The 23,367-nt window shown below is 44.6% G+C and overlaps 1 protein-coding gene across 17 annotated transcripts in view; it reads right to left on the bottom strand.

Moving 5' to 3' along the window:
* The window catches only part of CACNA1G (calcium voltage-gated channel subunit alpha1 G), a 145,791-nt gene that overhangs the window by 6,377 nt on the left and 116,047 nt on the right, over nucleotides 1-23,367 (bottom strand). For 15 of the 17 annotated variants that reach the window (XM_032706433.1, XM_032706448.1, XM_032706449.1 and 12 more), the window contains 11 exons: nucleotides 19,172-19,323; nucleotides 16,789-16,898; nucleotides 15,599-15,732; nucleotides 14,347-14,417; nucleotides 13,989-14,067; nucleotides 13,790-13,911; nucleotides 13,275-13,619; nucleotides 10,824-10,964; nucleotides 7,511-7,645; nucleotides 4,271-4,460; nucleotides 1,554-1,723 (listed from right to left, as the gene is read on the bottom strand). In XM_032706433.1, coding sequence (XP_032562324.1) covers nucleotides 1,554-1,723; nucleotides 4,271-4,460; nucleotides 7,511-7,645; nucleotides 10,824-10,964; nucleotides 13,275-13,619; nucleotides 13,790-13,911; nucleotides 13,989-14,067; nucleotides 14,347-14,417; nucleotides 15,599-15,732; nucleotides 16,789-16,898; nucleotides 19,172-19,323 — 1,649 coding nt within the window. The remainder of the gene's footprint in view (nucleotides 1-1,553; nucleotides 1,724-4,270; nucleotides 4,461-7,510; nucleotides 7,646-10,823; nucleotides 10,965-13,274; nucleotides 13,620-13,789; nucleotides 13,912-13,988; nucleotides 14,068-14,346; nucleotides 14,418-15,598; nucleotides 15,733-16,788; nucleotides 16,899-19,171; nucleotides 19,324-23,367) is intronic. The other 2 variants (XM_032706445.1, XM_032706451.1) reach the window with 2 other exon arrangements.

Genomic DNA, 23,367 nt, shown 5'->3' with positions numbered 1-23,367 from the left:
AGAGCTGGGGCTGTAAAGGGAATTTTGCCTCTTTAAGGACTAAGTCTCCCAGTGGCTGGCTATCTAGATTGCAATTAACAGTAAAAGCAATATCACCAGGAACAGCCTTACTGCTCCCATTAGCCACACTGGTTGCTCCTTGCTGCTCAGGAGCAACCCAACTCCTCATGGGTCTGCCCGTGGATGGCATCTGCTCACTGTCCCAAAGCTTCTTGCTCTCTGAAATGTCACTCCAAGACCATGCTCATGTCACTGCATGAGCAGGGAGAGGGGGGAAGACAGTAAATTAACTTAAACATATGAAAAGCTTTAGAAAAAGGAGCTGTCAAAGATATGAACAAAATTAAACTGGAGAAGATGGCCAACATGGTAATTTATTCTGGCTAGATCAGTTCAAAAGGATGGGTCTGTTATTCATTAGAAAGCAAGAGAGAGTGGTTATGAACTGGAATCATGACATCAATTAGTATCCCCATTAGTGGTGATTGGGGTAGCTGGCCAGCCCCGTGCAAATGAATACATGCAAGGAATTTCTTATGTCAATTTAGTATTACAGACTAATGTAATTGTTAACCTTGGTACTTCACATTCATTTTTAGAGCTTAATGAATCAACTGTCTAATTTGTCAATGTTGATTAAAAGATGAAAGAAATGGGACTATTTTCATGCAGGAAAGAAATTGCTTTTGAAAAAATAGAACCGATCCACTTTGTGTATGTAAAATCAGGCATGAAACTACTGAAGAAAGCAGAGTTTTTGAATCAGATGTGCTTCTGGTCCTGGTCCAGCTGCACAATCAATGAAATATGCTTAAAAATGTGAGAGTGAAGCACAAGTTTAAGTATTTTACTAAAAAAAGATAAATTTAAACGTATGCTTCCAATCAACCAGACTGGAATCTTTGATTAGATCTCTTAGATCTTTGATTGAATCAGGATTTAAATCAATTCCAGGCAAAAACCAGAGATAAAACCAGTTGCAAAATAAAATGCGTTCTGTTTTGCATATACCCAAACTTTTCAAAAGCTCACAGCGGATGGAAAAATATTTTAATTTTCAATTCTCACTGTAAAGCCAGTATGCTTTCCATGATGGTTTTGCCTATGAGATAACCAGCTTCCATTAAACACTTCTCCCTCCTTGAGAAACCAGAGGAGTGAGAGGGAGGGTGGCCTGGGATGGAGCCTGCAGTCCCTGTGTCCTTTCAAGCACCGAAAAAATCACAGCAGTTAAGAATTAGTTCCTCAACCCCAACGAGCCCCTGGGGAGCATTTGGCTGCATTTATGAAGAGGATTGAAAAAAATAAAGTGCTAACAGTGTGGAGAACATTTAGGCGTGTTGCCAAAGGAGATGATACTCATCACGCACATTCTTTGGAGACTCCTGGACGGCTTTCAGATCAAAATCCATCAACCTTTTTGTTATTTCTGTAGGAGAATTACAGTCCTCCCGAGGTTTCTCTGTGAATCCCTCCCTCAATTTAAAGCACGGCTAACAGGGAAATGCACCAATATGAAACCTCAGCAGGTTCATGATCAAGAGTCTGCTTACCTGCCTGCGGAGCAGCCTTTCAGCAGAAGGAGAGTGCACCTGCTGGGAAACCTGGGGCTTGCCCTCCCCCATCAAATGGTCATGAGCTCTTATGTGGTGAAAATGGTCTTTTGGAATCTGCAGGAGGGAGCTCGTGTCCGCCGGCTGTGACTGCACCGATGCCTTTGAACCTTGCCAGGGGGAGAAGAGACAGAAATGCGACATATTCACCTGGGGGTTGTGTCTCAGCCTCAGTGACCTCCCTGAGAAAACTGCTCTGTTGCTCCTTGGATCAGACAGGCACAGCAAAACCACTGAATTCAGCAGCTGGCTCTCCACGACTGAGAAAAAACTCCCACCTATCAATAAATTACTCCAGAATTGTCTATTATTTCATTTTTCTTGGCATTTCCCCCCGATACAACTGGGACTAGCTCCTGTTAAGAACAGAAGATTAGGAACTAGAAGTTCATCTGAACTGGCAATTCCTACATCCCTGCTCTAGGGCCAACAACTTTGCAGGCAGCTTCACCTCTGAGCACCGCAAGTATCTGACTTTGAAAGGCTGTAGGAGGTGTCTCCATGCCTGACCCTACACGGAGACCAGCTGCTGGGATCGCCAAACCAGCAGGCACACTGGAAACGGAGTGAAAGGGAACGGCACCTGGAAGCTTTCAAGGCTGGTTTTACAAAGCCTCCCAGGAGAAGGAAACACATACTCTCCAGCCTCTTCTTGACCCTTTGTGGTTGCTGGCTACTTCTTCTAAAAGGTTTGAAACTCTGCGTGCTCCCCCCACACACACAGGCTCAACATTTTTCAAAACAATTCATTTAACCTGGACTGCATCCCAGAGAATCTCATTTGTCCTGGAATCTTTCCCAGAACAACAGCCCCATTACGAAGGAGTATTCAAACAAATACCTCCTGCAAGTGCCAGTGTTTCTGACAACAAAACCTTCTCAGCTTGAAATATTATGGCTTAGTTGTGGTGATTTATTAGAGGCGCCTGGCACCTTTTGCTATCTTCACAGCACTTTATAATATTACAAACTGTAAACAGGTGGGGGTGACTTTCCCCACCCTGAAAAGAAGTGACATTGTAGGCAGAACAGGACAATGATGCATACGTCAAAATTTGGGCACCTTACCCACCTCCCAGCACTTTGGCCCGCTTAAGACAATTGGAATTTCACCAGAAGGAGAAAAACACAGAAGGTTTAATTGCTTAATGTGGTTATAAGACATCAGCTTTACCTTTCCAAAATCCTGCATCTCAGTGGAACAGTTTTTCCTGTGGATTTACAAGGGTGCAATGCCTGCCCTGCCCAGCCAGGGCAGTCAGATGGGGCCAGTTTTCCAAGCTGGAACTGGGAAGTGAAATCTTGAAAAAGAAGGGACTCGGAAATTACCCATTTTCTGGTTGACATTGTTCTTGTTCAAGACAGGACAAATACCTCCCAATTAAGGGTCAAAAATGAAGCACTGGAAACTCCCTCTGTAGCAAACAGGATTCTTTTGTACGGTCAGGAATTTCTCCACTGTTACAGACAACCATAAATTCTGGCTCAGCTGAAGGTAACGGGAGATTTGCTATTGATTTCAGTGGGATTTGACCAGGATTTCAGATGCACCGTTTGCATTATGTGCAAACAGGTGCTTCAAAGCACAGCTCTTGACCTTGAAAATTGTGTATTGTGGCAGAGATTTCTCACAACTCCAGATTCATCTTCCTCCCTCGTGCCCACATTTTTTTTTTTTTTTGCTGCTGTTCAACAGTCGCTATTCATCCAAATTCTTATTACTATGCAAATTTCAACATCTTATTTCTAATCTGTTCAAATCTCCTACCATTCCGAACAGTGCTGAAATTACGTTCTGCTTAGAGGCTTTCAAATGACAATGCTTGTAAAAACTTCTCTGTCTTATCTGTGACAAATGTCTAAAATGATGGCATGTACAGACGAATTAAAGGTGGTTCCATTCCCTTACCAGCTGCAGGTAACTCCTGGCAGACAGAGTAAATGGGGGCACAGTGATAAGCTCTGGGAGGCAGCTGCAAATACAAGTACAGAGGTGCAGGAAGAGAGAGCCCTCTGTGCCTGCAACATGCTGTACCTAAGAATATCTCTGAATTTAGCTCTAAGATGTATATCCCAGCCATGCACGCTGGGAAGAACAATTCTACACTCTCTCATTTTTCCATTCATCTCACTTCGAGATCTCTCCAATTCAGCACATTTATGTTCATTTTACAGGCATTTAGAGGCACCATTTTTCCATCTTTCACAGATGTTCCTAGATAGAGCTTCCAAGACCCGCCAGAACAGGTACTGCTGCAAAAAAACAGACTGGAGGAAATATTTTTCTGCTGGGATTTCTGCTCTGGGGCCATAGATTGCTCAGGTGGGGTAGATGGAGCTCAGGCTGTAGGGACTGTAACCTTAGGGAACCAGGAAGGGGGACAAGCAGCATTGAGCTGGGCCACTGTCACATTGCTAGAAAGTTCTGAGGAAAGGAGTTATCTTTAATGCAGCCTGGACTCTGTAAATTGTAAGTTGTGGAGGGTCTTTTCAAGTTGTGGAGGGTCTTTTCAAAGCCAGGAAGGACACCAGGTCTGGACACCAACACCTCCCTGGAAACCAATGGCAATTTGCTACCTCCTACTGAAGAGCTTGGAAAATCCCAACTCTTGCTATACTGGAAAATCCTTCTCCGGCCCCAGCTGACAGATGTGTACCTGACTGGGACTTGTGATGTGCTGGCTTCCTCTCGCCCAGGGAGGCAGGGCAGGGGCTGGAATAGGGCGGCTGGAACATGTAGCTGTCGTTTGGCAGGGAGTGGGTGCGTCCCACCGAAGGCTTTCTCACGCTCAGCAAGTCCTTGCTGGGAGACAGGGTCAGTGTGTCGTCTCTGGAGCGGAGATCAGCCTGAGGGGAAGAAAAACAGTGAGGAAGGAGGACAGGACGGGGTGGGAGAGAGGAGAAGTGCCCAGAAACGCTAGCGACAGCCACTGCAATCAGTATGGCACGATGGGCATGCACATCGTCGGGATGCACAGGTTGCACGAATGGATCTACCAGGGCTATCCCCCTCCTTGGGAGTTGTCATTAAACTGTCACACAATGAACCACAGAAACAGAGGAAGCAACACTGTAGGGATAAACCATGACTATTTCGGGGATATGCAAAGAAGGCATCATGCCTCAAGGCCAGCAACGGTCACATGCTTGGCATAACTTTGATCCTCTGCTCCCTAGGTGCCCTCATCAGCAAGGCAGACTTTTGCAAAGGTGAGTAGTTTCCTCTTCTAACAATAAAAGAAAGGAAAACAAACAAATAAAACCCAAATACAAAAACTAGTTTACAAAAAATATTCTCTATTCTGGCTCCCAGCACAATTTTATTGGTTTTTCTTCTCACAAAATGAATAACTAACCCCATTTTATTGAAAGGGATATCTAAAACTACTGCTTCAGGGTGAAAGTCATTCTCTAATTAGAAGGGATCTAATGCAAGCGAGGGTTATTGTATATATGTTGACTGTGGAGTTTTCACAGCCAAAGAGTCTCTTGGAATGGGCAGCCCCAGAGGCAATATTGAATGGATTCAGGTCTGATTTCATAAGAAAATATCTCCATCCCGGAAATGTTCTTGGGTGTTATTGTGTTGGACAATATTAGCAAAAACGGAAGCAGAGTCATCTTCCCCATGTACTTCTAATGAAAGAATTATTTTATCTTTAAAAGGTCTAACTTGAAAAACACAAGAATAAGATTGTCCCACTGTAGGCTGATACAGTATTTTGCTGATCAATTTTGGAAAACTTTAAATCATATTTTCTGAAAAATTTTCCCTTCACTCAGTGCATTACAGGTTTCCTGAAATCAACACTGAGATTTTTTTCGTCCCAATTTTATCCTTCAGTCATAAAAAGAAAATTTCGCTACGGCATTTCGTTTGCACAAGAAACATGATGAGATTAAAAGGAATTTACAAAAAAGGAAAAAGAATGAGGAAAAAAAGAAGAAAAGGCAAAAAAAAAAAAAAAAGGAAGACCACTGTTGTAAATTTAATGAAGGAAACGGATCTGCACTGTCATGCAGCATTTGTTTCAGTCCTTGGGAACCTGCCGATTTGGATATAGCTTGGATACAGCCTAGATAAGAGAGACTGCAGTCTCCTGATATAGCTTAAGGAAGGAGAGCAAAACCTGTGCTGGTAAAGCTGAGACTTTGGGTTTGGGAACCTCTCTGTCCCTCCCTGCCTTCCCGCTGAACAGTTTATGTTATTGAGCTGTCACTGCTTAGCTTAAAGCAGAAAAGATGGCCTGAAACCTGAGATCTCAAACTCAAACCCGTTTGGATCCAAACACGAGAACGTGTATTCGAGATCCCATCCAAACCCAACCTTTAATGAACCCTTGGGTTCATTGACAGGATCCAATACCACACTGGGCTCGTTTCCACTTTCGGATCATCTCGGGGGAAATCTCATGACTGAACTTCACGAAAAGCATTTTAGAATGGCTGCAAAACGGTCTTCCCAGTCCAGCTCACAGAGCTGTGGGAGCACATGACTTTTTGGTTCATTGGTAGTTTTGAAAAACATGTTTTGGCTTGACTGAAAATCAAATCCAATTTTTCTTTGAACCAAAAAAAAGAAAAAAAAAAGAAAAAAAAAAATCTCAATCCAAATCTATTTTGAGTCAAACAAAATATCTGGAGATACTTTTCAACTAAAGCCACGTCTAAATGAAGTGTAAAAATACTGCATTTAGAAGAGATTTCAATGAAAGCTTGTAGTTTTTCAGGAGTTTGGGCAACTGTTTTGATCAAACACTTCATTGGTATTGACACAAATTCACAAAATCTTCTGTTCAAGCTGGGTTTGCTTTTTTTGGAGGGGGGGAGAAAAACCATCTCTCCTGGCTACACCCTTGAGACTTTGCAATGCTCTCAAACAGGTTTGTCTAATCTGATTCAAAACTAGAAGGGTTTCTCCTCTGTCCAACTCTCCAGACTAATTTGGAAATGAAAAGTCTCATACAAGAAGTTAAATGTAGTTTACAAAATCTTTTGCACATGATGCCATGAAGCATGATGGGAAATATTGTCACGGTTTAAGAGATGTTTCCCAAATAAGTGCTAATTAGGATGGCAGTCAACTAGTATGGCAGAAAATCTGTGAACAACACAAACATCCAAAGGCAGGTACATGAACAACAACAAAGGAAACAAGAATGATCCAAAAATGTTGGGAAAGGAGTTATGTCTATTGTACAGCAGAAAAAAAGCACTTGACTGCTACACATCTAAAAATGTCTAATGTTTCAGAGAGGAGATGGTTAAGGCAGGGTTCAAAATACTGGTTATTTCAGTCAAAAAGACACAAAGTAGTCTGAACTTTTTTTTTCCAGCGGGGTGGCTGCTAGAAAGAATTCCCAAAACAAGCATCATCTCGGAGAGATCCCCATCTGATATTTGTAAAATAAACAGTCTGGCACCAATCATGCAAAAAAGCCTTGTGGTGCCTGTGTTCATAAAGACAAAAATCCATTACAAACCGAGGGGTTGGAGCTGACCCCTCAGCAGAGGACACGAGTCATTAGCTCATGGGTGTCTCTTCACGCAGCACCACTGATTTGTTTCAGATGGGGAGGAAATTTCAACCTTGACGCTTTCCAAAGCATTTTTCTTTTACTATTTATTTTACTTGTAGAAAACACATTGTTTATATATAAGACATCAAAGGAAAAATAGCAATAACTACTCGTTCCTTGCAAGGAGCCAAGTCTGTGGACAAGACTGATAAAACCCAGGACCTAATGGCATTAAGGACAACGTCCTGTTCAGGGGGAAAGGTTGGTGCTATTTGGGAAAGGGCTTGAACTGAAAATGCCATTAGGCAGGTGTAGAGAAGTGGGAGCAGTATTTCGAACCCTGTAAACATCAGACTATACAGCGACCAGTGTATGTACATTGCTTTCCAGAGCATTAAGTAAGTGTGTGTTAATATCATCAGGAAAAGAGTCATCCGTCAGAGCTAAGGACCAGGACTTTTCAGAGAGAATATCTGACGTCAGAGACAGAGCCTCCATCTCAGCTAGAGGGATCTAAAGGGAGAGATGATTAAACATAAGAAACCAGGACACAAATCTTTCGGAAAAGAAAATTAAAAAAGAAGCATCATAATCTAAATATTTCTAGACACTAAAGCAATATCCCTGCAGTGGGAGAAGCTACATCATGCACATTGTTACCAGGGACAGAACATTAAAGAAATGAAATATAGTAAAGAAATGAAAAAAAGGAGTGGGACATTCATACTTCAGTGCTTACCAATGATCTGGGAGGGGGTTTAAAACCATACACTAATGCTAGCATTGTATTTTGCTGTTCTCCTCTCTACATGAAGAAGCAAAAATCACATTACTTTCATACTAGAGAGATTTATCCTCTTGGCTGTGATCAAATACAAGAAGCTTCAAGATCTGGTTTCTCTGAAGTTGTTTCCCCATTATAACCATGCTGCTTTCTTGGCCTCTAAGCTGAACTTGTTAAGTCTGCAAAGATCCCCCAACAGCAAAACCATTTTGCAGGTGGGACATGGAGTGTGCCTTTCCCTGTGCCCTGGGGAGGGTGCAGGGACCTCCCCCTCCCAGAGAGGTAGGTGGGACTACAGTCAACTTCCTAATGGCTAAATGGGGGCAGGGGGAAACTTAAGGCTTGATTTTGGTTAGTGAATGCCGTCCTGGTGCCTTCAGTGGGTTTTGGCTGGTTAAAGAGCCTCCAGTGCTGGGGTAAGCACCAATAATTGTCCTACTAAAACAATCCCTGCATCTTCCACTCCCCAAATATCCTGCAGCCCTGGCCCCAGCCACCTCCTCCAGCACTGAGCAAACCCAAATTGGGAATAGGGGCTGCATGGCTGCACTGATTCTGTACCAATGCATCTTGCACAAACACATCCCCACTGAAGGCATTCAAGCAATCAATAAAAATCTTTATCCAAATACTGATGAATCTCCCTCCCTCAACACAGTGGCCTTCTTATAAGAAATGTGAAATGCCATTTCAGATTTTGGAGAAAACGGGGGAAAAAGGGGACTGCTGCATCTCCCCCAGAGCAGCATCTCTGCTGCTCAGCACTTATAAGAGGGGATGCCTGCCCTGCAATGGGCTCAACCCTCCCTAAATCCCCTCCCTAGGTGCATGTCTGAGACTGGTGCTCATGGCACTGGGGATGGCATTTCACCAGGTAACCTACAGACCTGGCTCATGTTCACAGGGGCTGCCTGCTCTGGGCAAGTCCCAAGTGCTTCCTTTTTACATTTCTCGCTGTGTTTTTTTTTCTTCCCCATCCTCTATGCTTGAAAAGTCTTTCAGCAGCAATATATCTTCCAAGAGAAACCACAGAGACCCAGATCTGTTGCACTGAAGTTGTCAAAGGGCTGGGTTTTCTCACTCTTAGAAACGGCATCCGTGGGGCGAAACAAACCCAGTGATGAGTGAGCCTGGAGAGGCTCAAAATTCAGCTGAGATAAGTAAGAGGGTCGGGCTCCTCTCATCTAACCTTGGCTTTGATATCTCCTCTAACACAGTCATCTGCTGGCAATGGATGAGAGAGCTGCTTTGGAGGAGCTCCTGATTTCATACCAGGCTCCCTGAAAAAGCACCAGTGCAAAAGCTGCCAGCCCGAGGACAGTGATCCCTAACAGGGACCCCCTGACTGGAGCCAGGAAAAGGCTGTGCAGGAACGTGGTGGACACCAGCAGCTCCTGCCCACTGGAGCTTCCCTGCTGGGAGCTGCTATTAATCAGGTTGCTTTCAGCAAGTCCCAGCCCTGCTCTAAATTCCTGACTTGCCTGAGAACATGACAAATGGTGTGAACAGAAAAGCCAAAATGTAAACAAAACATCACCCCCTTTCAGCCTCCCCAAACCCAAAATTGAGTTCGAAGCCGTCAAAACATTTTGTTGGAAACATTCAACTGATTTATATGGGTTTTAATTATAGAGGGGGAGCAAAAAAAAGCTTAAATTTTAAAAGAAAAAGCCATTGCAAACTGGAATGCTATATTTTTTCATTACAAAAACGTCAAAACAAAACCTTTTTTTTTTTTTTTTTTTTTGCTGCAGCAGCACTTTCCAGTGAAAAATGTTGTGACAAAAAATTTTCAACCAGCTCTCGCTGGGTTTCCTACTGACCCTCTGCCTTCCCTGCCAAAGCTACTGTCTCTATTCCTCTGGCAATTCTTAGAGGCAACCACTTCCTATAGCTTAATAGACTCTGGAATGCGATACAGAGCAATCAGAGGGAGACATGTTATCCTGCTATATAAAGATCTGCAGTAGGATTTCATTTTACCTAAGCTTGTTCCTTTCCTCTAATGAACCACGGGGTTGGGTAATTTAGAGTGTCAGTGAGCTCATAAATAAGCACACTGATTTAACAAGAAAACTTCTGCTATTTTTAGCCAGAAAGGGGGGAAAAAAATAGATCAAGAAATACGGAATTTGCTCAATTCCAACTGCAGGAAAAAATAGGTATGCTTGAATTATTATTATGGTCACTGCTGTGATTTAGGGAAAATATTTGCTCCAAAGAATAACACACTTGAGGAAAGTAGGTATTTTATTCTAGGAAGTAAATGAACTAATTTTAAACAAGTATTCCACTTCCAGTTCAAGAAAGCGCTGGAGCACACGATTACTGAAGTGCCTCATTAAGGGCTGCCTCCCCTCCTAAATTCAATCTAGATCAGGGATGAGGATCTAGTTTACAGTGACCCATTTGCAAGAAGCCGTTTTAGGAAAAATCATTCAAAACTGGATTTTCATGCAGTATAAGTAGACACAAAACAGAGATCATTTGATGATCCCCAGCAACTCTGCTCTGGGAAGACCTCACGCTGTGCTCCAGGCTCTGCAGATGTGCCCTGACATTGCTGTGGAGCCCCTGCTTAAGGCAAGAAGCCAAATACGAGAACCTCACTGAAGGATGGAGATGGGATTTTGTACATTTTCCCTCCAACACCCATGAACTATAAATCTCAATTGAAAAACTTCTTACTGTGCTGACAAGGGAAACTCCAAGCCTGTACTCTTGCTCTTGCATTGATATACAACATCATAAACCAAGATATTATCTCAACTCCCATAGAAAAATCCAAACCAACTTATGCTTCAAAATCCCTGTGACCGCATTACACAAAGAACTTTAACTCGCTATTAAAGGTCTCAGTCAAATTGAGTTTGGATGGAGACTTTGCAGGAAATTAGATATATTAACCTGGTTCTCAGAGTTGTAATATTCGGGAGCTGGGAGGGCATAATGATGGCACACAGAGCCTGACAGGTTGTCCATCAGCTTCAGCTCTCCTTCCAGAGATTCCTGGATCAGCAGTGATATGGTATCAAACAAGTGCCTTTCCTAGGAGGGGTGGTGTGTAGCATGCAGAGAGAGAGAGAGAGCAAGCCAAAAGGAGAAAGGAGGAAAAAGGCAAGGGACAGAGACAGAGAGAAAAAAGGACAGTGTATCAAACCCAATGAACAAAAGGGGGAAAAACAGAATAGAAGCAGGGAAAAAGGGGTGGAAATGTTCAGGGAGAACGGCAGTAACAGAAACAACGGGACAGGAGAGGTGAGGCAGGAGAGGAGAGAGAACAGTGCAGTAATATCACGGTGAGCAGAGACAGCTTTCTCAGACGTTACTAGAGACGGGGTGACGGCGGCTGCTCCCGCTCAGGGCCCTCCTCGGGGACAATCTTGCTCCCAGCAAACACGGCCGGTCACTCCCGGGACCTGAGCAGCACAACGGGGCCGGCAGAGCAGCATCTTCATACTCGGTGCTGTGAACTTCTACAGGACACTACTGCTGTAAGGCTTCGAGACACACAGTCCAGAGCCCGAGGACCTAATACTTGACACCTAAATCCATATCCAGAGGGCACATAAATTAAAATAACCAGACTAGAAGAGGAGCTGAGCATCCTGCCCATGAAAGCTGCAGCTGACCAGGACAGAAGCATGTCAGGTCACTAATTCATGTGCCAGACATGGGTTGAGGTGCCTCAGTTGTCCTGGCCAACGTCAAACCAGCTGGCCACAGCACAGACAATGCGAGGTTGCACAGAGCAGGGTCTGGCTTTTGCAGGCAGCATGGGAGTGATTTAAGGGTGCACCTTCCATGTGGGGGATGCCTACTACATACAATGAGATGAGGACCGTCGCTACAGTCAAACAGCACACGGTGCAAAAACCCCAGGGAATGGGCAAGCAAAAGAGCATGCTGACCACGTGTCCTTGCAGGGTCATGTCCTGGGAATTGTATTCCTCTGCTATCGTGCTCAAGCATCAGATTTGTCCTGAAGATTTTGGCTGGGAGAATAAATAGGTAGAATAAAATCTCCTGGAGGTTTTTGAGGCTTCTGTTTGAGGGAAAGAGCAAGAAACACACTCTGGAGGTTATGACTTAAATAAGCCCTTTCCCAGGCCACCTTCATAGAAAGCAGGTCTAACAGACTGCAAAGTGAGGGCACTCTCACTGACTTGTCCTGCAATTCTACATTTTCTCTGTTTTGCCAGTGTAAGTACTGGTGCAGGACAACAGGGCCAAGGACAGTCTGCCAGTACTCTGCTCAACATGTACAACAACAGTTGGGATGTGTTGTTTCTTCCTAGAGGACGTAGTAAATCTGGATTTCCCCACATTGCCTTGAACTTCTTTTTCTTGTGCCAAAGAGCAGCTTTGGACTCTGTCTCAGACATCAGAGACTCTAATGGCACCAGAAATTTCCAGTAGCTTAGGAACTGAAACAAAGCTAAAGCAGGGATTTACTCTTTTTCACCCTTGGACTAAAGATCACAAATGAGTTTTTCATGCATTAGAATACTCATTAGTCCACCCCAGGCTGAGGCCAAGATATGCTGTTGTGAAATCATGATGTAATAAAAACTAATGAGGTCTGTGTAGAGTTTAACCCAATTTGCAATCAGCTAAGACTAAAAAAAGGCTGGACCGTATTTCTTGTGTAATTCCAGTTCAGTGCCCTCCCAAAGGACCTGTCTGGGGCTTGACCTCACCTCTCATTCCTCAAACTGAATCTTCCTCCAAAAAACATGCTTTAGGGAGACTTGGTGCAGCTCATAGCAGTTCCCACATTACAGCCCTGTTCTGGCACTGCTCCAGCTGGTGGGAGTTCTGCCACCAGCTCTGGTGAGCTCAGGTTTGAGCCTCTTCTGGATTATTCTATTGTTAAAAAAATCTTTTCTTATAAGACTGACTGTGAGGATGGATTTTAAATTGAGGTTACATAAAACAAATTTAATACTGAAGCAAAGATTAGCCAAGTTTTATTCCTCTTTTATGTTGTGGTTCATGGTCTGTATTAGAAAAGCAAACACATTATGCTCATGATTTTGCTATCACAAAGGACCCAGTCAACACTCTGGATTAGAGCAAATCTGGAGTTAGCTTTAAATTTGGTGGCTTGGGCACACCTCCAGAACAAACTGCAAGGCTCTCTACCTCTGAACAGATGCGTCAAGGTGGTCTGGAGACCTGTTGGGTTCTTTTCCCTGCAGCATCAGCTCCCACACCACACAACACTCAGTCAGCAGACAGCGAGGAATACAAGCCCAGGACATACAGTACACCCCTCCTTCATTACCAACTCGTGCATGTCTTCCCCCAGAAAATATGCAGGTCAAGCCCTCTTCACCCTCCAGCCGAGGTTCTCACCATGTGGTAAGCTAAAGAGAGCTGAGAATCCACCTTGATTTGCATGGGATTGGTACACCCTCGGGGGCTCTCGGGTCTCTCTCCACCGGTGCTGCCTGTCCATGCAAAGATGTCCGAGGGGCTGTGTTGGCCAGGGCTGATTGTCTTCATTTCCATCTCCAGTTCTGCCTCCAGCTCTGCCTCCTCCTTCGCCTCCTTGTTGCTCTCCTCCAAGTGCTTCATGAGCACAGCGATCACCACGTTCACCAGCACAAACTGGGCCGTCAGCACGAAGGAGACGAAGTAGATGGGGGAGATGACGGTGTTGTAACAGGTGGACTCCTGGTCACAGTCACGCAGCGTGTCCTGGAAACAGGGGGGGAAATGGTGGAGGGATGTGAAGAGGTTCCAGCAGGGACCTCGGTCTGCTGTCTGGCCACCTGGCTGCACCTCCTTTCATGAAGAAAACTGAGAAGATTTGGCAAATTTCACGTCTAGGATAGCAATATACTTGCCGATGAAACCTTAACATTTACCTTCATTATCCCATTCCAGTTGTCCCCTGTGGATACTCGGAAGAGAGTCAGAAAGGCCATCCCAAAGTTCCTGAACGTGGCGTGTCGTCCCAGCCCCTCGCAGGGGTGTGTGTCATCACATTCTGTGGGACCAAGCACAGCCATGAGACCACCACTCACACACCTCTCCCACCCCTTCCACCGGCACGGGAAGACTCACCAAGGTCTCCAAACAGCTCCACTCCAAGAGCTGCAAATATGAAAAACAACAACATGAAGAGAAGACCCAGATTCCCCACCTGAAAAGAGAAAAAGAAATGGGGGGGAAAAAAAACACAAAAAAAGAACATTCATTGATTTTTTTGTTCCAGACCTGTTTCTTGCTGTATTCTTTAATCCAAAACTTAAACTGCTTCAGGGGAAAAATGACCTCAGTGTGAGGACTGTATCTCAGACTGTGCTTCGGAAGGGAAATGTGATTCTCTAATGACAGTAAAGATAAAATGATTAGCATTCCTCTGCAATAGGAAATTAGCTGTGGGCCAGAGGAGATCTGGTTTGATATGGCAGTGGGTTACCTGCGGCAGCGCTTGCATCACGGTGTCCAAGAGGGCTCTCATCCCCACAGCCATCTTCAGCAACTTCAGCACTGCAGAAAACACATTTGAAATATGGTAGCAGCAGTGTTAGCACAGAGGCACAAACCCAGCCCCTCTCCCGGGAGCCACAAATTACAGGAGGAGAAATGTGAAATCGTGTCAAGTGTTCTCCATTAGCTGCTACAGTCCCTGGCCTTTTTACATCGCTCCTTGTTGCTTGGATACTATCAAAATCCTGTGAATAGCAGCATCACCTATCCCGAGACTTGAAGAAAGTGTTATCATTCTGCCTGGTGCTTCCTTTCCCCACTTTATCTGTGTTGGACTCATCTCCTTCCTCTGGTTATCATGAGCAGTTACTTTCCCAGCCCTGGGGCTACTTTCCCACTTCCATAGGCTACCCACTTTCATACATGATTCACTGAGGAACTGATTTACACATCTCTTCCAGAAGGTTGCATTTCCAACTGGAAACTGCATATATTTTTAATTCTGAAAGGGATCCAATGCACTTTTCCCAACACCCCCCCTTGAGACACAGAGGCATTTAATTTCTCCTCCAGCTCCTTTTTTGCTTAGATGAGGACTGTAATCAGAACAATTTTCCTCAGAGCACAATACCCTTCAGGATGGCCTGGCAGCACTTCATTAAGGGCCTGAGCACTCACATTTTACAATTTCATCATTTGGCCCTGAGACCTCCCTGTTCTGAAAAAATCAGGCCCTGCAGAAGCTGGCTCCCTGACTCAGGTACATGTTGCTACACGTCTGAGGGGACAGATGGATGCAGAGTGACAAGGCAAGCTTTGTCACCAAGTGGTGTGATGTAAAGCCTCATGGGAAATCAAATTTATTAGATGCTTGTCTTTTAAAGCCAACGTACTAAGCTTGTGTTCTCTAATCCCTGTTAGAGATGACTTTGATTTGACTGGCATAATTTTCCCAGGTATATCTCTGGGAGTTACAGCCACAGTAACTTCTCCTTCATTCCTAAGCTCTCAGCTTTTCAAGTCCTCTTAAGACAGAAACACATGGTCAGTTGGCTCAGCTTTTTGACTCCTTGCAAGTATTTTCCCCCATTGTTCTTTTTATTTGTTTACAGCCTGTTGATGCCAGAACTATGCACATCACGATGGGGATGTGCCCCAGGACTGTTTCCCAACGCTTTAACTCTCTCCTGGTGGGGACCCCGCACCTCGAACACAAGTCAGTTCTGTTTTATTCCTCTCACCTCGAGCAATCCTGAGAACCCTCATGATTCGGATAATAGTGGGGTTAATTGGTAGCGAAGCGTTCACCTCGATCTCTTCCAAAGTGATGCCCATGATAGACAGCAGCACGATTGCCAGATCTAATTGGTTCCATCTGGAGACAACACAAAATGAAGTTTAACATCTACTAAGAAGCTGGCAAGGGGAGGTAGCTTGCTTCACACGAATTCCAGTCATTTCAATGGCTCGAGCACTCAAATGAATCTGCAGCATTTTTCTGAGGGTATTATACAAAAGCAGTTATGTTATGAAATCATTATAACTAATGCATCTCATTAGAAAAACAGCCAATTCCAAAGATATCCTTGACTGAGGGGAAAGAGAAACAAAAGCTGGGCAGTTTTCTACCCAGAGGCTGCAGACCTCAGGGGAGGCACTGCAGCATCTCTCCGGCCACTTCTAGACATGACACTCGTGGACCTCAGCGTGAGATCTGCCCCAGAAAGAACAGGACCCCATGTCCAGTCCTTCCAATAAAAATCATGCTGGGTAAAGGAAAGACCCCAAGGATTTGTGCCAGGCTGGAGAGAGATTTAATCCCACCACGGACACACGAAATGTGGGGAGAGGGGTGGAACAACACACTGGCTGCTGAAGGGCTCATGTTGAGCCCTGCTCAGTGGTGTGCTCTTGGTGTTAACATTGAAGAAGTCAAAAATGGGAGGAGAAAGATTCACCAAGGACATAAAATTTGTATTTGTGAGGTAAGAGAGTGAAAATCTAGATAAAGACACAATTTCATCCACTGCTCCACATCTTCAAAAGAAAGGGTGCCTTTTCTCTTTCATTATCATTCAGGGCAAGATTCTGTCTCTTGGCATAAATTTTGTTACTTCACCAGGTCCTCTTGATTATATGGACATGCAACTGGTGTGAGAAGAGAAGCAGCTGGTCAGTGTGAGACCCGTCTCTGTTTCATCCACTCCCAAGGGCCAAAGTGGTACAATCCCTCTCCTTGGCATGCACGATCCCTTCTCCGGCTCACGTCCCAAGTCTCCACCTACCCAGCTTTCAACCAGTCACGCCACAAAGCGTTCATACATATCAGACTGACACCACAGGGCAGACCATGGGAATTTAGGATGCTAAATTGGGTGGCTGTCTCCAGAACCTGCTGCTGCCCCCGTGGTCACGATGGAGCTTTTGTTACCTGTCTTGGAAGAAGCGACGAAACCCAAAGGCAATAAGCTTGAAAACAGACTCCAGGACAAAGATAACGGTGAAGATGTAATTGCAAATCTTCAGGGCTTCATCAAGAACCTGGATGTGGGCACAGGATTGGGGTTAGACATCAGCTCTGCAGAGGGGCTTTGCTGCCTGCAAACCTGAATCTTCTGTCACCAGTTACTCATTTCTAAACTACAGATAAAAGTCTCCAAACGTGGACTCTCTCCAATGATAAATGTCCCAGGGATAGAATCCCAGGAGGGGCTGACGCAGACCGAAGGCACAACCCCAGCTGGGATTGCTGGGGTGAGCAGTAAGAGCTGCTGCATTTGCAGGTGTCAGCAGCACAAAACCCCTTGTGCTTTCTGCAGAAAGCTGAATTTCATCCCACTTGCTCGTTCATGCAAGCACTGGCCAAATGACTCCTTTGTGACAGCCTGCCATTACTCCTCACCTTGAGCTTTTGGCAAGGAGCAGGAGAGAGGGATGGCATGCCAGGAGGAGCAAGTGCCTTGCGTTTTCCTCTGCCCCCCTTCCTCTGCAGAAGTCAGAGTCTGGCCATTAATCCAGGTGCACCGTGGCTGGGACAACTCGTGCACAGTCAGGCATTAAGCCTCCTCAGAGATGATTTTATCCCCAAAAGCCTTGCTCATGAAGGAGTACTGTGGTCATAGCATCCTCCCTGGCCTCTTAAGTGACGTGCACTGAATTTCTCACAGCTGGCAAATGGAACAGTAATAACTGTCCAGGACAGTGTTAGGGAATGCAGGAGATGGGAACAGAGTGCTCTGAGACCAAACCCAACACTTGCTGATCCCTCCACGGGAGAAATCATAGCAGGAGGGGTTTAAGCCATGAACTCTGCTGTCATGTTACAGCTTAGTTTCAAGCATCCATGGGTGAAAATCACCTCACCTGCCTGACAAACACAAACCCAAAGGAAGCCCTGGCTCTGAACGAGCCTCCCCTCATACTGCAGAGCACTTGGGCTCTGCAGCAAATAAGAAAATTCATCTGGCAAAAGCAGATAAATGTGCTTGGACCACCTCTATGCACTGTACATCCCCCTCTCTGTGAGCAGCTGCAGCATCCCTGGTTGGTGTTTCATTCCCAGGGCATCCCAGGGCATCCCATCACCAAACCCTTTCAGCACCAAGACACCAAGCAATTGTTATATTTGGATATAAAGCTGTCTGGTACATTTAGCCTTTAAGTGTCTTCAGGATCCCAGCCATCCATCACCCAGACCAGAGTGATTTCAGGGCCTCGACTCAGTAAGACTCAAGTATGTGCGTGGCTCGAACTGTGCTGTCACCCCAGCACAGCCCAAGCTTGGAGTTATTACCCAGATGCTGCATACCAGAGGCTTAGAGACAAAATGTTATTTTCCTTAAGAAAATTAAAAACAAAATCCTGACCAACATTTTTATAATACAAGAGAAAATGTAGCTGCAAAACGACTGCGGTAAGACGCACGCTCTAGTGCGACTCCAGTCCAGGCTCCTTCGCCAACAACCTTTTTCATCACCAAATGACTGAATCATGAAATGAGCCTTGCAGGGTATTTAAAGGTGACCTGAACAGAAAAAATAAATTGGGCTTGTTTCCTTTCACTTTTGGCTTCTTTATGATAGGCTGGAGGATATTTCCCCCTGTCGTTTGCATGTTTTAGTTGTTTGGGGTGGTTTTTTATATTAAGTATTCAAGTCCTGTCTAGTCTTAGAGAATACTTCCTCCTATTGTGTGTTATATTTATTCATTCTGAAAGTGGCTAATAAAAGTAAGTACAAGTTATATGGCAAAGGCAGCTATTTCCATTTCATTCTTATGCACAAGAGACTTGACATCCCAGGACAGGCTGTTTTTATTTTCACAGCATGAAAAAGACCCAGGAACTTAGCACACTAATATATTAAAATGTACTTAAAAGATCAGAGTGGAATGCAATGCCTGTGAAAATCGGGTCCTATGGGACACTGGGGATTTAGAAGAAACTTCGCAAAAAGAAACATTTCACAGATTCTTCTATTCTTTTTCCTCTTTTTTTTTTCAGGGGGAAAACATAAGTAAAATGGAAGATATCAACGATGATCTAATCTAGCAAAGCAAACAAAGCTGGTCCCATCCTCATTTTCAAAGCAGTTTGCTTGCACTTAACTAGAAGGGAGAGGTGCAATGGGATCCATGTACCAAAAGCCATGGATTGAGCTGGAGGCCAGCTGTAGGATGGGTACAGTCCACGGGCAAAGGGACAGTTCAGGCATGGTGAACGGGGGTCCTGAGGTCTAACAGCAAAACTGGCCTTGACTCAGCCCATCAGCACATCCCACCACGGCCCTGCATGTCCCCCTTGGCTGTCCCAGTACCTTTGGCTGCTGGTAGTGCTCCATGGCCATGGTGATCACGTTGAGGCCAATCACGCCGGTGATGAACAAATCCAGGTAGTGGCTGGTGCACATCTGGTGGATCAGGAGGCGGAAGCGGGAGTAATCCGAATAGTAGGGCTTACACTGTGCTTCTGCAGCGGGGAGGAGGAGAGCGGAGAGGCACGTCAAGTCATTTCTCTGCGTCTTTCTGAAGCCAACGCACCCTCACTTTCCAACTCCAGGGATGATAAATTCTAGACCGATTACAGCAGCATGCTGTCTTTTTTACTTCCTTCTTTTCTTGCTGCCATGTTACCATTTCTTATACACAGCAGGGCTCCCGTCATCTTACATCCATTAAATATCTTCAGTGGGACATGCACTATACTCAGCCTTGTGGCATCAGGGATGAGGTGAGCTGGTGCTGCTAAAGAACACTTTTTCCCTATAGGGAAATTTAAGTTAAACCTAAATTAAAACAACAATTTTTGTTTCTGCTATAGTAAAAGTCCCCAAAGTATCTGAAAACCCAATTAACGGCCAGATGCTGGGGATAGATTTTACTAACAATGCCTTAAAAACACAGGCCATTGAGTTCGTGGTGGTCTTTAAAAGGGAAGGAGCTCAGGCATATTATGTTCTTTGCAGTAAACTATAGAGAGAACAAAATTCAACACTTTGGCTGTCAAAGCCCTGAAAAATGGTCCATAAAAATACCAAGGAAAGTTGATCAGTCAGCCCTAGTGATCAGAAAATAACGATTCTCCACTTAGACAAGATTATCAAAGTACATATTTCACTGTTCAACTCATCCCTGTGTTTGGCTGCCTCAGGGATGACACATGCTCTTTAGACCCCGAATGTTCCTAGAGATAAACTCATTTACTCACCTAATCTCTAATGAGGAAATGCCAAGGCTGAGTATATAATTCAGTACAATTTTCAAGGAGGCATTATAATGCAGATTGAAGTGGAAAGGACTGTCTTGAATATGTCAGAGTATAATATTACTCTCATAATTAGATGATCAACTGGTTGTGAAAATTATTGAGCTGTAAGAATTACATGGTTGATATTTAGTGCTGCTGAGCAAATGTGCATTTTGATACATTATTTCAAGAAAAAAAGTTGGGCAGGATAAAGCCAGGAAGCACAAGTTTGGGTTGCCCTCGGGGAAAACTAATTTTAGAAGATTAAATTTTGCCTGGAAATAGAGTTCACTTTGTCAATAGCCAATGACATTGCAATCGAACCCACAGATTTAATGGTTTCATGTGCTTCCTGCTCCATAACAGGATCCTGAAAAATAGTTTTGTTTTTTCCATAGAGACAGACCTTTCCCTTCCAGCCCAGGGACCAGAGAGAAAAATCACTCAGCAGTTTTATTCTGTAGGGGTTTGGAAGGCCCAAAATTCTTTTCAGTGTCATCAAATGAAAAGCAGTATTAATATTCACTTTCTGATCTGCAGTGGGCTTTAGGTGATCTGCACCTGAGTGCTAAAGCACAGTATTGATGAAAAGGTCTGTAAAATTAATTTTCATACTGAATTTATTGAGTGCTTATGAAAAAAAAGCAGACTGGTAGCTGCTGACTCATTCATAAGACTTTGTCAGATATCTCAGAATCTGCATAAATCTCCATAAAGTCAAGATATCTCGATCACATTATGCTAAATTATGAGTAGCAAATTAACTAAAATGTTTGAATACAATTAGGTTAGGAATAGGACCTATTTTTACGAACCAACTTATCATCTCAGAAAGAAACACCATCATAATTGGATCACTTACTTCTTCCACATTTATGTATAATTCACATTCAAAAAGAAAAATGTCAGTGTTTCTACCTTTTCCTGCAATGGATTTACTTATGAATAATTACACTGGAATTCAATTTTTTTTCTCAGCTTTGACTGACAGGTAATTCCAAATCCTACAGAATAGCACCGATGTGGTTAGAACAGAGAAAGGATTTAGAGAGAGGTTGTAAATGTCTCCTGTGCAGGGCTCCTGCACCTGGATTAGCCAGTGCATGACCTTATAAGCAGGGTTGCTAATTGTTCAGATATCTGCAAAGGCTTCCCCCTCTCAGCACCCCCTTCTCCCAAGCTTCCTTTCCACCTCTCCCAGCTCATACCCGCAGCTTTCCACAGCCAAACGTCCCTGGATGCTGCTCTCGCAGGTGCCCTTGCAGCCTTCCAAAATTACCAGCTGTAAATAGTTCATACTTCCCCATTAACTTTGTTAAGAGGGGATTTGCCAACCCTGTTTATAAGTCATGCCACCACTCGCTTCCCCGGTCTCCCCATGCCGGCCATGCATCTCAGTGCAGTTCGGATGCTACCGCAGGACGACCCACACACGGGCTGACATGCTGCCCGAGGACCAGGGCTAAACCCCCACTGTGCCTAGGTGGGCAGGGGACTTTCTGAATAGATAAACCACTTTTTACCATTGTAAAAACACCATTTCTTTAACCCGACCTGCGCAGTTCTGCAGAGAATTTGGGTACAGCTCCGACGTAGTTACGCCGGTGCAAAGCCCGTGCCCCCTATCACACAGTGGCATTCTTAGTTATTGCAATAAAGAGCTGAACAATACCAACATCTTGGGAAATACAGACATCTGTTAAACTCCGGGTGGTGAACTTCACAACTAACACAACACCACATTACTGTACTGTTACAATACACTGTGTCAAGAACAACAAGAGCTCTGGGTTAGTCTCGGTTATTACTGGAAAGGTTAACGTGGCTTCCCGGCACACATGGTGTTAAAGAAAGGAGGAGGAGAGCAAACCAACAAAGAATTGGCAGAATGAGAAAAGATGGGGAAATACAGCAAAAGCCCACTACGAGACATCAGGCTGGTAAACAGGGTGTAAATCAAGCTGCTTCACAGTGGCTGGAGGCCAGGAGAGAGGGAGAAGTGGGTCAAATCTGGAGATCATTACACAGGATAAACTTAGTTCAGACAGTGAATCCTGAGCAATCTCTTCCTAAGGAAGAGGATGTTGCAGCTGTTTGGGAGCTGGCCCGGGTGAGTCCCACCTGCCCCTCCGTCCTGGATGATGATGGTCCAAGGGGACTGACTGTGCTGGGAAGGGGAGCAGTGCCTGGCACGGAGGACACTTGGCTTTAGCTCATCATTTCTATGGGTTCTCAACTCAGGTTGTTTCCCAAGCTGTGCTCAACTCTTGGCATCATCCTGCAGGATTACTGATTCCCTTGATGAGGGTTGGGAGTCAGAGCATGGCAGTCCCAGCCTGTGTCATGGGGTACTCAAACTCATCATAAGTCCTCTCCTGCCCTTTAGGAAAGGAAATGACCATTGCTGTTGCAGGATAAACATTTCCCATTCCTAATTCCTGTCTAACTTCTTGCAGACCAGGTGCCCCTGGGGTTCAGTGATCCCAGCCTGGGTTTGAGACATTAAACCCCATGCTGCTGTTTGTCTGATGGTATGGGATGTCACCTGTGAAATGACACCAGTGCCCAGCAGAGCAGCACCATAGGCACCCCTGTTTCTCCCTGGCAGTGCCTCTGCCAGCTCCCAGAGTATCCCAGGGCTTGGCCATCTCTGCCAGCACAGCAAGAAGTGGGACTGGGGCCACTTTCTTCCCGTTAACTGCATTTTCTTGGGGGGAATCAGGCTGGGCATGCAGCTCCAAAATATCTCTGGGTAGCGTCTGCCTCCCAATATAGCCCTGTCAAGAGAGAAATTGCCACTTTCCCTGAGGTGGCTTCGAGCCGGAGGTGCGTGGGCACAGGAAATTGGAATTCACGAGAGTGGGACAATTCCATTACTGTCTCCTTCAGCTTCTTCCTTCTCCTATAATAAGGGAATTAACTACTTTGCAGGTCTGAGTATATCTGGAGGACAGCAGCAAACCAGTGAGCAATGAGCCCGTGACGCAGCTGGATTTACAAACTGTATCAAGAATATTATTAGGTTAAAAAGTAGTTTGCACTGAAGGAACTTTTTTAGATTTAAACACAGAGTTTTACTTGGCTTTTATTGTACTGAATGGATTTGTTAAAAAAAAAAAAAAGCGAAATGGAAAATGATAAATTATTTCCACTGAGAAGATTCCGTTTGTGATAGAATGTAGACTTGGAGGGGGAAAAAAAGGAAAAAATTAAATTATAAAATATCTCACTAAATACCAGGCAGCAGCAGCGCACACACACACACAT

Source organism: Chiroxiphia lanceolata, chromosome 19 (assembly GCF_009829145.1).
Source record: "Chiroxiphia lanceolata isolate bChiLan1 chromosome 19, bChiLan1.pri, whole genome shotgun sequence".
Classification (NCBI taxonomy): domain Eukaryota; kingdom Metazoa; phylum Chordata; class Aves; order Passeriformes; family Pipridae; genus Chiroxiphia; species Chiroxiphia lanceolata.
Note: the sequence above shows the minus strand (reverse complement) of the source record. Positions and strands in the feature narration are given on the sequence as shown.